This window comes from Vigna angularis, chromosome 4 (assembly GCF_016808095.1).
Source record: "Vigna angularis cultivar LongXiaoDou No.4 chromosome 4, ASM1680809v1, whole genome shotgun sequence".
Classification (NCBI taxonomy): Eukaryota; Viridiplantae; Streptophyta; class Magnoliopsida; order Fabales; family Fabaceae; genus Vigna; species Vigna angularis.
This window is the reverse complement of record NC_068973.1, coordinates 3966265-3981705: the sequence shown is the minus strand read 5'-3', so window position 1 is coordinate 3981705 and position 15441 is coordinate 3966265. Positions and strand designations below refer to the sequence as shown.

The following is a 15441-nucleotide window of genomic DNA, read 5'->3' as shown; positions in this document are numbered from 1 at the left end:
AAATTGAAATTAAATTTGAAATACAAATAAAGAAATTGAAAATAGTTGAAGATAAAAGAGAGAAAATAAAATAAAAAATAAAAAAAGGGAATGAAAACATGAATTTACAGGATTTAAGTTTTAATAATTTTTTTTCTAGAATTAATACAACTAATATAATAATATGTAAATATAATTTTAAAAAATATATAAATAAATAAATAAATAAACTTTGAAGGAACGTGACTCTCTCTATTCATACCTACATACACACGTATATATATATATATATATATATATATATATATATATAAAGTTTACTCAAATAATATTATTAAGTTAATTACTAAGTATGAAATAATAATGGTATCCAATCATATACTTCTATCATATAGATTCAAAATTGACACTCCTGAAACATGTGAAGGGGTAAAAGGTGTTGGTCATCATTTAATTTGAGAATAAGAAGCCATATAATGCAAAAGTAATTAATTGCTCTTAAATAAGTCTCAGAACCCAAAATTATGTTAGTCATATCTTAGCCAATCTTAAGACTTTTGTGCATGCACGATTGGAACCTTCATATTTCAACTAATTCAATAAATGAGTTGCTCATTCAACTGCTTATTTAGTCAATATTTGACTTAATTTATTTTAAACCTAGTTTTTTTTAACAAGGAAAGTTATACTAAATAAGTGATCGTATGAAAAAAAAAATACATTATTTTCATGAAAATAATATGTATGTCCATATGTTTTCATAATCGCTTTTGGAGCTGTTTGGGCATACATGTGTTCAAATTATAGAAAAAACTCTACATGAATGATTTTTCTTCACCTTTTGGTAGATTTTTTTTTTTCCAAATATTTATTAACAAGTCTAATTATCATGCTCAAAGTACAAATGAGAGAGGTAGGTAAACGAAAACAATGATAGAAAGAGAAGAAAATAAAAAATTTATTTAATTGTATGATGAACTTTGACTGAATTTGAGTGTGATTGATGGCATGCAAGGTTACATCATTGTCAAATATGCTATAAATGTTCCAAAAAATCTACCCGTTAGATTCCTTAAATTGCGTACGGTAATGTTGTGAAAAAAATGTTATAATTTAATTATAAAAAAAAAAGGTCATTCGTATAACTATATATATTAATTTAAATTAAAATTAGAATTTTGAGAGTCACCATAGCGTTTCTATATTATCATATTTAAACTAAATAGAGGAAATAGAATAGAAAAAATCGTACACTGCCACCATGTATTTAAAAAATCTGACTGGAACTTGGATTCTCTGTTTTATCTTTAATGTGTGAAGAAAAATATATGTTTTATTTATTATGTGGGGAAAATATAACAATTATTATTTTTAGTTTAACGTTATTTGGTAGCTGATTTTGATTTTTAAGAATAAAAAGAGACAAAATAAGATGATCAAAAGTTGGTTACTTACAATTTTTTTCTTTGCAGTTACATTGTAAGGTGGCTATTTTTATATGTTAAGAGTATTTCCACTTCATTTTGATTCATGACATTTGCATTATTACAAATTTTCTCTAACATTTCTTTTATATTGTATTCGGATGAATGGATTACACGTTCTAATTGAGAAAGACGAATTACAATTTTGAATTGTATTCGTTTTAATGAATAAGCAACTAATAAAAATGGATTTGCAGGATGAAAGGTTTATTTCATCTGCACTCAAGCCATTCGATTCCATATTATATTTTAAAAATAATTATTTCACTTTCTTAAATACATTTTTTTTTCATTTTAGAAATTATTTTTATTTTTTTCTTCTTTTAATAATTTTTATATTATATATAATATAAAAAAGTATTAATTTATATTACTTTTACTATTAAATATATTTTAGTAGTCTTCATTTCTATCAATTAAATCATTCTTTTTATCTTTGGTCAAATCTTAAGCTAATTTTTACAAATTTTCCTTTCAAATTCACTTTAATTCACCTCCAAATCTTTTAAAAAAAAAAATAACAATCAACTTACTCTTAAATTCTTCAAATTCATTATCTCTCCTAAGTCTATCTTCTCTTTAGTACAATGCATTAGTGCTTTAGAAGTAACGTATTTATCTTTTGTTTGCGTTTATAAAGAAATTTATACTTTTAGAAATTTTATAGGAAAAGAAAAAGGTCATCACCTTAAATCAAATCAACAACCACAATTTTGCAAAATTACAGGAGTTTAATAAGTCATATAAATACTTATAGACATTGCTTGAGCGAAAAGGTTTGGTAAAAAACGATGAATAAGTTTGTCTTTATAAAATATTGTGAAAAGAGAGGCTGGTAGTTTGCGTAATGGAGGTGTGAGATAAGGTAAAAAAATATGGCGTAATCTTAAACCGCGAATCTGAATTTAATGTGAGTGGAAAGTTGGCATAAATAATTGAAAGCGAAACCTGAAGCAATCAGAGTTCATATTTGTGTTCATTATAGAAAATTATACATAAACCAATGGCAGCCAGCTGAAGAAAACAGACTCAAGTTTTAATATATATATACATTCCTTAACTTTTGGCTGGAAAGTAGCCACATAGTATGGGCTAAATTCATTCACATTTTCTTGGGAATCACTACTTTATCTAGACTCAATCATTTTATTCAAATGCCATTTTTTTATTACTTTAGTCCAGATACAGTTGAAAGTTTTAACTTAATCAATTAATTAAAATTTAACCTCTCCAGTCAATAATTCGAATTTAATGTTAACATAGACTTCGATAAAGATATAATCCATGATAGTATTTATACTCTATAAAATCATAAACAAGGATAACTCGACCTACTCCCCTCATAGGTTAATCTTTCCTTACACGAACGAAAGGGATAGGGTAAAAACCTCTTGTCATTCTCCCCGCCAAAAGTATCAACAATTATCAAAACATATGCACTGTAAACCAAATCACACAATAACACAATTTTCTTCACAATAACTCATTGCACACACTAGGCAAGAAAAACAACTTGGAAATCATCACCAACACCTTCAGAATGGTCCAAAACCCCCCAAAACGACATAAGGAACGTCCAAACGTCTAGAACCCCAAATTCGAGGTTTCACAACTTCGTTACTGCTAGACAACTCGTATCACCAGAAAACTCCTTACCAGACGACTCCTCACCAGACCATTCTTCACCAGACGACTCCTCACCAAATGACTTCTCACCAGACGACTCCTTACCAGACCATCTACCAGATTTTTTTGTACAATAAGAGACCAACAAAATCCTAAATGACCTCAAGACAATTCCCAAAACTACATATTTATCCCAAAACTCATGATTTTAAAATTTTATCGGTCAAGACCCTCATTTTTTGCCAAAAAATCACCCTTCTTCTAATTTATTCGAAACCCAAGTTCTGTAAAAATACACTAGCTTAAACTCACTAAATTTACATTCACAAATTCCTTATATACAACTTTTCACATTAGCAAACCCACTACACACCAACATGCATAAGTTTTCAATTCAACACATCACACTTTTCAAGCACTTAACATACCAAATTTCACGATTAAATTAAATTTCACAAATTAATCATCACATCATCATATCAAATATCACATGCATACTAAATCCAAAACAATATAAACTAGTTTCCTTTACCTAGTTGACGCTCCGACGATTCGAAGAACTCTAAAATTCCTTCTATGGCTCCAATATCTGTATTTGCTCCTACAATTCATGATAATTTTGATTAGAGTATATACCCTTAACACCACTTATCAATAGATAGTTTTATAGAAAACTTACACTCTAAAAGAGTGAAAGAAATCCCTTTATGCAAAGACACCAAAATTTAAGGAAAAAATGGTAGAAGTCAACTTACTCTATAGCTGAAATTAATCAATTAGAAATGAAGATCTCGCCTCAATAAAGCCTTAGACAACTTCTGATCTTTCGATAAATGAGTAAGGAGTTAAAATTAAAAATAAAAAGACAGAAAAAATTTTAAAGTAAAAAGTTTTAGAGAAATAAAACTTTTTGGATAATGAAAGTATTAAAAAATTCTATTTATAGTGATGATGTTTTTGAAATAAAATAATGAAATATAATTATTTAGAACTTATTTAGAACACGGGTTGTTGAGGGTCTTACGTTTTTCATAACCAATTAATTATTAATAAAAAATAAAAAAGTATACTATTATTGTTATTAATGAAAAAACACGTGCTGACGACTATTTACATTTTTATCACTGTGAGATATTATTTTAATAAATTAAATTAAACTAATATTAATATTAGTTTATAAATATAATAAATTGATCTAAACATAACATTTATATTTTATTTTTAATATTTAATAAGTATAATTTATAATTTAAATAGAAAGAAAGAAACAACATGGATTATAAATTTGTGTTAAAAAAATTACATTATGAAGAAATTAAAACATCTGTCATTATTTTTAGTAGAGAGATGATATATTTTTTTTTCTTTTTAAAATGATTAAATTATATATTTAAGAGAGTTATACAATCTAAGATATTGTAATCTTAAAATAGAATTTAAAGTGAAATAAAAATATAAAAGTAAAGAAATTATGATTAGAAGAAAGTACATGAGTAAAAAATTGGAAGGTTTGAATGATGGGAAATATGATGATGAAGTGTGTCTGCTAATTTGAAGGCGTGATAAAAGATTGAATTGTCTGAATGAGTGAAGTGAAACATAAAAGAAACACTTTAAAGAATAAAGAGAAGTTGATTCAGAAACTTCCTTTTAACTGTTTCGTCTCTTAGCTGCATTGCACATGCCCACAAATCAAAATCTCTCGTCTCTACTGCCATATATAAACAGTGTAGAAAATTAAACATTTGGGTAATTTGCAAAGAAATGAAGAAAAAGTTGTATATGACAACCTAATAATGATTCAATTATCTTTAAATTTTATTTACCATGATAATCTCATAAGTAATTATCATATTCATATTTCTATACTAGACGACATATACTTATAGTATAACGGATCGGTATGACAAGAACATTAATTAAATGGTATCTTTTATCTTCATAATAAGAAAAAAAAACTTAATTTTTCAAACCAAATATCTTATATAGCTGCGAAAAACCTAAGATTTTGGGATAGATCACAACATTATCACTTGTTAATTTGCATTACGTTTTATAGAAAAACAGGTACACGTTGATTCATTAGTTTCAATGGTTGTCTGTTGTGAGATATATATAAAAACTCTACCTTTTCTTTGTCTCTCATATGCTTCCCACCTCCACCTAAATAAAAACTATATCTTCTCACTCATCCACTCTTGCAATATGGAAAGCGCGTCTAAGATTTCAATAATGTTACAAATTTAAATATAAATTTTACATTATTATCAAACATATAGAAAAGATAATTTATACAAACTATTTATTATTTCCAAATTTTAAATTAAAAATGATATGGCAATGTTCAATTCATGACTCATTAATATGATAAAATTAAACAAATATATGAATCATGTGTACTACCAGCTACGGCGGAACTATTATCATCTATATACTATTATGTATTACACTATTAGAAACAAAATAATAAAATTATTTTCTATTACAGAATGCACTTTTTATATATAATAATAATTATATCAGTGTAATATGATATATACATATATATTGGTTGTACCCTGTTTGAATTAACGAATATCTGATTGCTTAATCACTTTCTATATAGCATTAAGAGTGTTTAACAATTTTTTTTTCTGAACATAATTTCTTCTGATAATGTTTCTGTGAACAACTCAAGCTAACACACCATTGAGCTGAATGGAAGCGATTACCTCGAATCATCACATGCGATAAATAAATTATGCATTTGCTTACAGCTCACTGGCTCATTCCACAAATCATTTTGCTGGTTATCATCTATTTCCATAGTTACAATATTAAATAATCAAATCCATATGTTTTAAATATAGTTAGTAATAACAGAAAGTTAATTAATTAATAAAATATAAAAGTATATATTAATTAGAAGATAATTGTATTATCTTATCTTGAAACGAATCCGATACTAAAAAATAAATAGAATATCAATTTAAACATGTAAATTACCAACTTTTAGTAGATTAGAGAATACGAAAATACAACAAAACTTTTAAGTCCACAAATTTGGCCCAAGCTTTATAAAAGGTTTTGATTTAATTAATAAATCCTATAATATAGAAGAGATTTTAGTAAAAGATGAAGAAATTCATATTTTTTTTGTTACTTTTTATCTTAAATATATATAATATGTTACTTAAATGTTTATAAATGGAAAATTAAATACAAGATTATGAATTTGGATTTTCTTGCTTAAATACTGATAATTTTGAATCAGATTATTCACTATTTATTCCTTATTTAGAACCCAAACTTTTAACTAATAATATATAGCATAATACTTCTAATACTACTCAATAGATAATTTAGGAGAAAAAAAATATCAATAATTTCCAATAGGACGTGAGCGTGTCAATCATTTGCAGTAGATTAATATTTTTAATGAAATGTTTCTTTCCAGGAGAGTTTGGTTAGGAAATTTGAAGAACCTAATCATGTTTATAAAAAAAATTAAAATTATTTTATAAAAAAATATATTATTTATTCAAAGACAATTAAAAGAAATTGAAAAGTTATAAAATTTTATAAAAGTAATTAGATTAATTATGATTAGATCATTTCAAATCTTATCTAAAAATTAAAAATTAATTTTTTTCTTTATTCTTAAAATTATGTCTCTTCTTTTTGAATTTTTTTTCTAATTCAATTTTGATTGAAACATTTGTTAACTTGATGGTTTTGATAAATATTTAGTTGTCACCCTATTAAAAAAGATTTGTAATAAATGTCGATGAAAATTTATTTTACACTAAAGTTTATCATACTTGTGTTTTGGTCTACATTATTGGGGTGTTTTGTTATTGTTATTTTAGGTTCGAGTTATTTGCCAAGAAATAGATTTAGGATTTTGCTTGATGATCATTAAAAACATCTTTCGATTAATATTAAATATACTTTTTTCAATTTATTTAAACTAAATTTACTTCTAGTTGGTGTCCCTCAAACTTTTCTTAATGAATATGAATTAAAATTATTTTCTGGACAACGAAAATTGAAATTATTTAGAGTTTTCCTGATTAACATTGGAAGAATCATTGAAATACAAAAATTTATGAAGTTACGTGTTGAAATTATAGAGGCCCAGGAAAAAACAAGGCCTGCATTTTAAGAACAAATTTTCAGCCCAATATTTATATTTATTTATCTTTGTCTCTTTCTATCTCAAGAAAAGAAAGAAAGATACATTTAAACACTCATGAAAAAAGATAATATTACTTTGTATGAAAAAAGAAAATAAATATCTCACTCTCTCTAGTCTCTCTCCCTTATTCATTTTAGAGCAACAAATAAATCATCACCTTTTTCAAATAAAAATACACATTTTATCCAACTTCTCACATTTTGTACCAAAACCCCATCACCTTTTTATTTCTCCATTTATGATAATAAGCCTATATTATGAGATAAAAGATGAAGAACAAAATTAAGGATAATACAACGATGACAAGAAGGAAGCAACAAAAACCAAGCACTTGACTATGGTGGCTGAGTACTATATTTCCACCATTACTGTTTCTTCTTGTTCTGCCACCACGCCTTCGAAGTTTTATTGCTTTATCTATGCTTTTGTCTCGGTTCATTCTTTTTTCCTTCTACAAAGGAAATATCCTATGATTTTGTTTTTTGAACACTACAAAACCCTAATGGAACTCCAACGTAGGTTTTCTAGCTTCTATATATGATGATCACGAACACCATTTAATGGGGCAAAACCCTAGGTGGCTGACAACAACGTAAGAAATTCCACCAACTCATTAAAACCTCTCAAATCTTCGTTTTGGTTTCGTAGCTTTTCCTTGGGTTTTGGTTCCAACACGACTCGTGCTTTTATTTATTTAGTTTTAGTCCTCTAATGTTTGAGACTATTTTTTAGAAATTAAGGTATTGGTATAAAATACTAATATTATACCATTTTAAAAGAATCTTCCCTCCTTATTTCATATTTTATTATTCACCAACCTTAAACCGGAGAAATTTTGGAAGAACTGATATGCCTCGATTCGTTGAACCGAGTCCAATCCTAGAATACTACCTCGGTTCATTGAACCGAATTTGTATCTTACGAACTTTTTACCTCGTTTTCATATGTCTCGGTTTGAAAACCGAGGTCTATGACCAAAAATAACCGGTGTATATTTCCTTTCCTGTACTAGTGTAATAAAATTAAGAAAAATTAAATCTCTAAACATGCAATCAACCACTCATTGTAATTCAAATTTTTATGTCATTTAATCGCATATTTTTAAACTCTACTTAGATAAATAGTGTATAACATAAAAATATAAGACTTGCAAGTCCAATACCACTTGAAAATATAATATGGTAGAAATAATAGGTATGCAACGAAATGTTGACAGTTTCAAAAGGGAAAAAAAAGGAATTGACCATATGCTTGGACATGCCTAACATATTTCTAAGTACTTGCTCGCAAGAAGACCGACAACTCTAGTTTTGTGCCTTTTTTTTACCTTTATTATATTATTCTTATTTCTTCCTATTTGATGACTCGTTAGATAAATTGATTTAAACAAACCCCCTTAATTGGTTTAGAAATTGTCTAACACTGAAGTTACAATAATATTGGCACAATATATAAGTAAGAACATTTTTCCAAAAGGCATTCATCCACTTTTTGGAAGAAACACACCCATTCCTATTCTGGAAAAAAATGTCGGAAACTTTGATGGGGTGCAGGAAGAAAATTAAGAGGTGCAGGAAGAAACTGCCCTCATGTAATCTCACCATGGACCAAGATGAACCGACATAAGAGAGTTGCTCCCTCCACCACCACCAACCACTCCCTGCACCTCCCCATACCTTATTTGCCCTTCTATAAAATGGATGTCAACATCCGTTTCACCTTCAACGGATGTTGACATCCGTAACATTTATTTACATATTTTATATTTTAGTTTATTATTTTTATTTAAAAAAAAAAACTTCAACGGATGTGGTCACATCCGTTAACGGATGTGCCACATCCGTTTAATAGATTTCTAAAAAGTTTTTTATTTATTATTTAAATAATAATATATAAATTAAAATAATAAAGGATATTTTAAAATATAAAGGATAATTTTGGAATTTTAAAGATATGTGATGGTGGAGGGAGCAAAGTGGGGTGGTGTAGGGAGTAACCCTCCCGACATAAAGGAGTAGTGGGATTAAATAGGCACATATTGTCTTATTATCGTGTTAACTTTTTGTAAGGTTGCCTTATTTCAATTTTAAAGAGATTTTTGTTTGTTTTATTATAGTTTTGCTTCATTTTATTTTCTAACTGGTTTATGAGAAATTTATGAATAGAATTGAAGAGAAATAGAGAGAAAACGTAATTTAAAAGTGTGTAGTTATAGTGTAGGACAAAGTTTATTAAAACACACATGTATACTAATTTAGAATTATACTATATATTAATAGCTCTTATTATAGATATTCTATTTATATTACTTATTATATTAATATTTTATTTTATTTTTTATTTCTATCAGTACTACATGCATATCGAATTGGATCAATAGGTTAGACAGAGTAGACAAAATTTAGTGCATCAATTAAGTATCTAATTAAAAAAAAAAATTCACAAGTTCGGCTAGTAGAAAAAAACCGTAGAAGAACTGAAAAAAACAACCAAAAATCAGTCAAAATCCTTCCATTGAAAGAGTCATACCATGATAACAAAAGTGTTAAAAATATTATTTTAATTTTTTCTTAGAAAATTAAAAGTCAACTTCAAATATTTATTTTATGTGTACCCATTAATTTTTAATAGACGTTATATAACTTACTTAATTCAAAATTATAAAATTACGTTTTAATTTTATTTGTTATTGTTATAAAATTATGATATTCAATTATTTAATATATATAAATTTATTTTTATTAGTAAGTGCTTTGGATTATAGTCATATTTACGGAACTTGGAATGAGTGATTGAGTTGTAACAATTCAATTTAAAAATATCGTGTAAAATAGACTAGTAAAGCCACCAATTAATACTTTTATTTTTCTAATCATTCACCCAATCCTATCATATCATCATAATGATTATCTTTCCTTTGTCAAATCAAACTAAAGGTTCGTTATTTATTCATCAAGTGCACACAAATATGAGAGGGTTCCTTGCTGTCTCCACTATCTATGATAAAAAACTATTTATTAATTAGCATCAAAATGAGCTTACACAATGGCATGTTATTCAATACATTACTTTTCGTATGGTCAAACCTCTTGGCTGTACAACCCTTGTTATTGAAAGATCTTTATATGTTTGTTCAACAACTAATAAGTAGTTGGTAATTTGTCCATTTTTATTGAAAAAGTCTTTTCATCCATATCCACAAGAAAACTTCATCACAATATTTATATTACGCACATGCTATTTAAAACAATTAACTTTATAATCCTCCCTTAGTTTAAGAAATTAAATTACTATATAATAAAAAGAAAAAAAAAAGACAACTCATGCATGTTTTCCATGTTTGGACCATATATTAATCAATTCTTGCACGCTCACTCTGTGTTTTTTTTGCTAGGGCCTACAAGAAACTTGGTACACTACATAAAACTAAACAATCTATGTATGGGGAAAATGAAGTGAAAATATCTTTGTATATACAGTATATATGATGATTTTTACGTATCCTATATATTAATGGTTCCTGGAGGAGAGTTTGATCCAATTCGTCTACCATTTCTGTGTTTGTTGTTGTGATCATTCGGTGAACGTAAATGTGTGTGTGATTGTTGTGGCTTGGGGCTCTTTGGGGACTTTAGAGGATGATGCCTGTTAAGGTTGCGGTTCCTGTGATGGTGTCGGCCATTGCTGTCGTTTTCCCTCCTTCTAGGTGTTTCACATTGATCCTTTGCATCCCTATGCACTTCATTGTTATGATCTTGTGGAGCAGTGTAAACAAATGTTCCCATTGGAATGTCATCAAAATCCTGAAGTGGATCAAGGGTCTTAACCACTGTGCTCATGGAGGGTCTGCTCCTAGGTCTGTGGCTGAGACATTGGTAAGCCAATGCAGCTGCTTTTCTGGTCCCCATTTCTGAATACTGCCCTTCAAGTCTAGGGTCCATTATCCTACTCAGTTTCCTTGAATCATTCAGCATTGGCCTTGCCCACTCCACTAGGTTCTGTTCCCTTGGAGGACGGTTCTTGTCCACTGACCTTCTCCCTGTCAGCAACTCCAACAGCACTACCCCAAAACTATACACATCACTCATTGCTGTCAAGTGACCTAAAATAAACAAACACATTGACATAATGTTTAGTTTCTACCTCGAGTTGAGCATAAACAGCTAATGCTTCCACTTTTTTAGGTACAAAACCAGTAATTAATACACTTAATTGTTACTAGAAAAGTGGATTAGTTGGCATTGAAAATTAATTAAGTTAATTACCTGTCATCACATATTCTGGGGCTGCGTATCCATGTGTGCCCATTACTCGTGTTGAAACGTGGGTGTCATCACCTTCGGGACCGTCTTTTGCCAACCCAAAATCTGATAGCTTTGCATTGTAATCCTATTACAACAATATTAAATCAGAAGAGTAAGAGTTACAGTAATAAATAGAGCAAAAAGTATACGAACAATCATTTAATATTTCATGTTATTCTCTTTTCTTAAAACAAAAATCTCTTTACACTCTTTATGTAGAGTGTTATATCAAATAAACACAAGTTATGAACTTGTTTATATGATTATAATGGAACAGTAAAGAAACTAGGGACACTTACAGAGTCTAACAAGATGTTGGAAGCTTTGAAATCTCTATAGATGACTGGTTTCTCGGCTTCGTGAAGAAAGGCTAGACCCTTGGCAGCCCCAACAGCAATTTTCATTCTCGTTGACCATGGTAGTGATGCTGTGAATCCTGGATAAGTTGCCACAATAAAGATAATTAGTCATCAAGAGGTTAATTAGTACTTAATACTCAGTTAAAGATAATTGATAATGAATAAAAATCTTACTTCTAAATAATTGATTCTCCAAGCTGCCTCTTGGTAAATATTCATATACCAAAAGTCTGTGTTCTTCTTCACAACAGTATCCTATCAGCTTCACCAGATGTGGATGCCTCAGTTGCCCCAGAAAAACAACTTCGGTCTGTCATCAGCACACACAAGTCAGAAAACCAAAAGCTCACCGCTCATTCTTTGTACACATATTCTTGAAGGACCCCATTTAAATTTTAAAACTAATTTGTGACATTCATATATGACATTTTAAAACTAATTTCTGACACTCATTGAATTAAATGCTTGACTAAACTATATGCGCCAAAAACTTTTAAGAGAATAAGAGGGCACTTTCATCTACATAATCAAAGTAAATATCTGAAAAAGCACTCATTATCAGACCGTGGGTTGGTGTTTGTCACAAATTAATGAGGGGAAAAAAAGTACTTACCAACCACTCTTTGTGGCCCTGCGAGCCATCCAAGTCCAAGAGCTTAACAGCCGCGGGTTGAGCCTTAAGGCCATGCCTGAGCTTGTCATCGATGAACCCTTTATGCACTGGTCCGAATCCACCTTCTCCTAGAAAGTTGCTAGAAGAGAAAGACTGCGTGATGATCTTGAGCTCAGCAAGTGAGAAAACATGGAGGTTGGTCCCCGCCAGAGAAATGGAGAGATCCTCTGAAAGAGTCGTGCTTGGATAACTCAAATCCGTCACAGAAATCCTGTGAGAAGAATTTGGCTTTGTAGCCACCACCTTCTTTGGCTTCGGAGATGGATACTCACCCTTGTAACAACCCGGGAAGATGGATTTCCATATGCTTTTCATGAGGGTCATTCTTGATCAAGACCGAAAAACTAAAGCTCGAAACTTTAACTCTTTATGATGATACTAATGAATCTACAATCTCATAACTGCTCAAGATATATACGCGAAGAAGGTTCAACTTGTTGAGATATATGAATGTATTAGGTAGGAATTTAGAGAGAGAGAGAGAGAGAGAGAGAGAGAGAGAGAGAGAGAGAGAGAGAGAGAGAGAGAGAGAGAGAGAGAGAGAGAGGGTGGTGGAATGGAAATGGTTTTAAGACTTTGGAAGTGAAAGGTTATTCCAAAATCTTCAACTGCTCAGAGAGAAAAGAGGTTTTGAGCACCCTTTTATACCAACACAATGTTGATTTTTTCCTATAAAAGTTACTTTTGATTTGTTGTCTAGGTCCTATATGCCATGGATTTCTTCTTTTTGTTCATAATATATATAAAGAGAGAGATGGAATGAAGGCGTTGTTTGGCAAGCAAGAAATTGCCAAGTATCTGAATAAATGTATATTTTTAATAGTATTTGATAATGGGGAACCGAGTTTTCCCAAGTCTAAGATGTTGGTTGAAGCCAAATGACGTAGCTGCCCCCACTTGACTTTCATGCATCCACGGTCACAAATTTGGAAATTATTAGCTTTGACTTGTCATCGACCGTGTTTCGAATATTTTCAATTGCAAAAGCACTTCGACATTTTCCTTTCATTTTCTAATTTCCATTTGGTAAAGACTTGCACAAACTGCTGCTCGTGATTTCATACTGCTCCATTCAGTACAACCCTATTTTCTTCTCTGCTTTTGTTGGGTTTTCGTTGACCTTAGATTCCGTAACTCATCATACTAATCCTTCAATACCTATTTATTCATCACCACTTTCTTCATACATTTAAATTTGAAGTGTTTCGACTTTGGGGTTTGTAGTTAAATACTCTTTCAAATTTTGTTTATAGGAATTTAATATTTTCTTGAATATTTTTAATCAAATTTTTCTATGTTCTCTATGCCAGAAAAGAGATATATGTTATGTCAGATGTGATTACTATTTATTTTTTGCTGCGTGTTTGTTCTTCATATATTGAAAATTATACTCGGTTGGTATGCTTTCAACCTGAGTTGGATTGGTTTCTAGAAGATGTAGATAGAACATAAAATAATACAACATGTTGTTAATACGATGACAAAGCAGCATTTAAATAAATGAATTGGAAGGATATGCATATCATCAACCACAAACACAGGGACTTATTATAATAATAGGCCTAAAATACACATATGAGAATTCTAGTGAAGGGCAATCTGTTAAATAAATATGCCGAAATGGATATTTTTTAATGTGAAAGAGGTTACAATATTGTATTTAATATAAGAGAGATATAGTATAGTCATAGACTTAATATTATATGATTAAGAATAGAGGTTAAGGAAATTTCAAAACTTCTGGGACAAGCTTCATTCCAATGTTTTTGACTTTTTGGTTTGTAGTGGGACAAGAGGGGATTCTATCCCTTCCAAAAGAAACTTCTATAGGTTTTTGTTTTTCTCCATTTTACATTAATTTTCTCAGAGTAGCAACTACAAATAAGTCAAATTATATAAATAATTCAAAATAAAACCTACTAGGCTAATATCGCGTAGCGCGTAGAGAAGTTGGTATAAAACAATTTCTTATAATAGCTTTTCTAATTATTTAATTATGTGATATTTTAACATCTTGAAAAAAAATATAATATTACTAATAAGACACTATATAAGAACAGAAATTCATTGTTCTTAACGGTCCTAGCTAACTTAATAGGTGAATTAAACAGAAAAATAGTATCTTGTAACGAGGCCAGTTTGTAAATAACTAGTGTTGGATTTTAATTTTAGTATTGTATTCTTTACTATCTTTATGTTGAAGAAGCTAATGTATTCACAACCATGAAAAGTCCTGAAATGTATAGCATGTTTGATTACTGAGGATTGTGATAGATTAAAATAATCAAGTATCTCGTTCTTGAAACTTGTTGCAGGTATTTTTAAATAGGAAGTCCTGTTAAAAATATAAAGAAGAAGAATCATTATGCAGTTTGAAATTTTCAATTTCTTTTTTGGTTTCTGGATTCTATTCTTCTGTTTTATTTTCAAACTATATTAATTTTAACATTTTTCAATATGTTAAATTTTTGTAATATATTAAAATCAATATTTCTAAAATCCAACACAAAAAATTCAGTAAAATATATGAATTTGAAGTGTCAAAATAAGTTCTGATTGATAAATTTGATTCATTATAAGTTTGAGTAGGGTTAATTTAAAAAAAAAAATCAATATTTTTTTGAAATATGAGTCGAACTAAACTCAGTTCACTTAATCCACAGATTAAATGAGTTTGACTTAGATTGAAAGTGGATTAACGTGTAACTCATCAATAATAACATTTTTATTAGTTTTATCATCATATTTTTATTATAATTATTTATTATTTATAATTATATGTTCATAATTTAATTTTTTAAAATACTGTTATTCAATTATATTTATTCAATAATAATAT

General features: G+C 28.9%; 1 protein-coding gene across 1 annotated transcript; it reads right to left on the bottom strand.

Annotated features, from left to right (window-relative positions):
• Nucleotides 1–10594: 10594 nt before the first annotated feature.
• On the bottom strand, nt 10595–13301 carry LOC108330645 (serine/threonine-protein kinase RIPK). Its single transcript, XM_017565141.2, has 5 exons — nt 12543–13301; nt 12104–12239; nt 11870–12006; nt 11532–11655; nt 10595–11368 (listed from the first exon to the last, which is right to left on the bottom strand). Exons 1-5 carry the CDS (start codon nt 12924–12926, stop codon nt 10770–10772), a joined length of 1380 nt encoding a protein of 459 aa, XP_017420630.1. The 5' UTR covers nt 12927–13301; the 3' UTR covers nt 10595–10769.
• Nucleotides 13302–15441: the final 2140 nt, after the last annotated feature.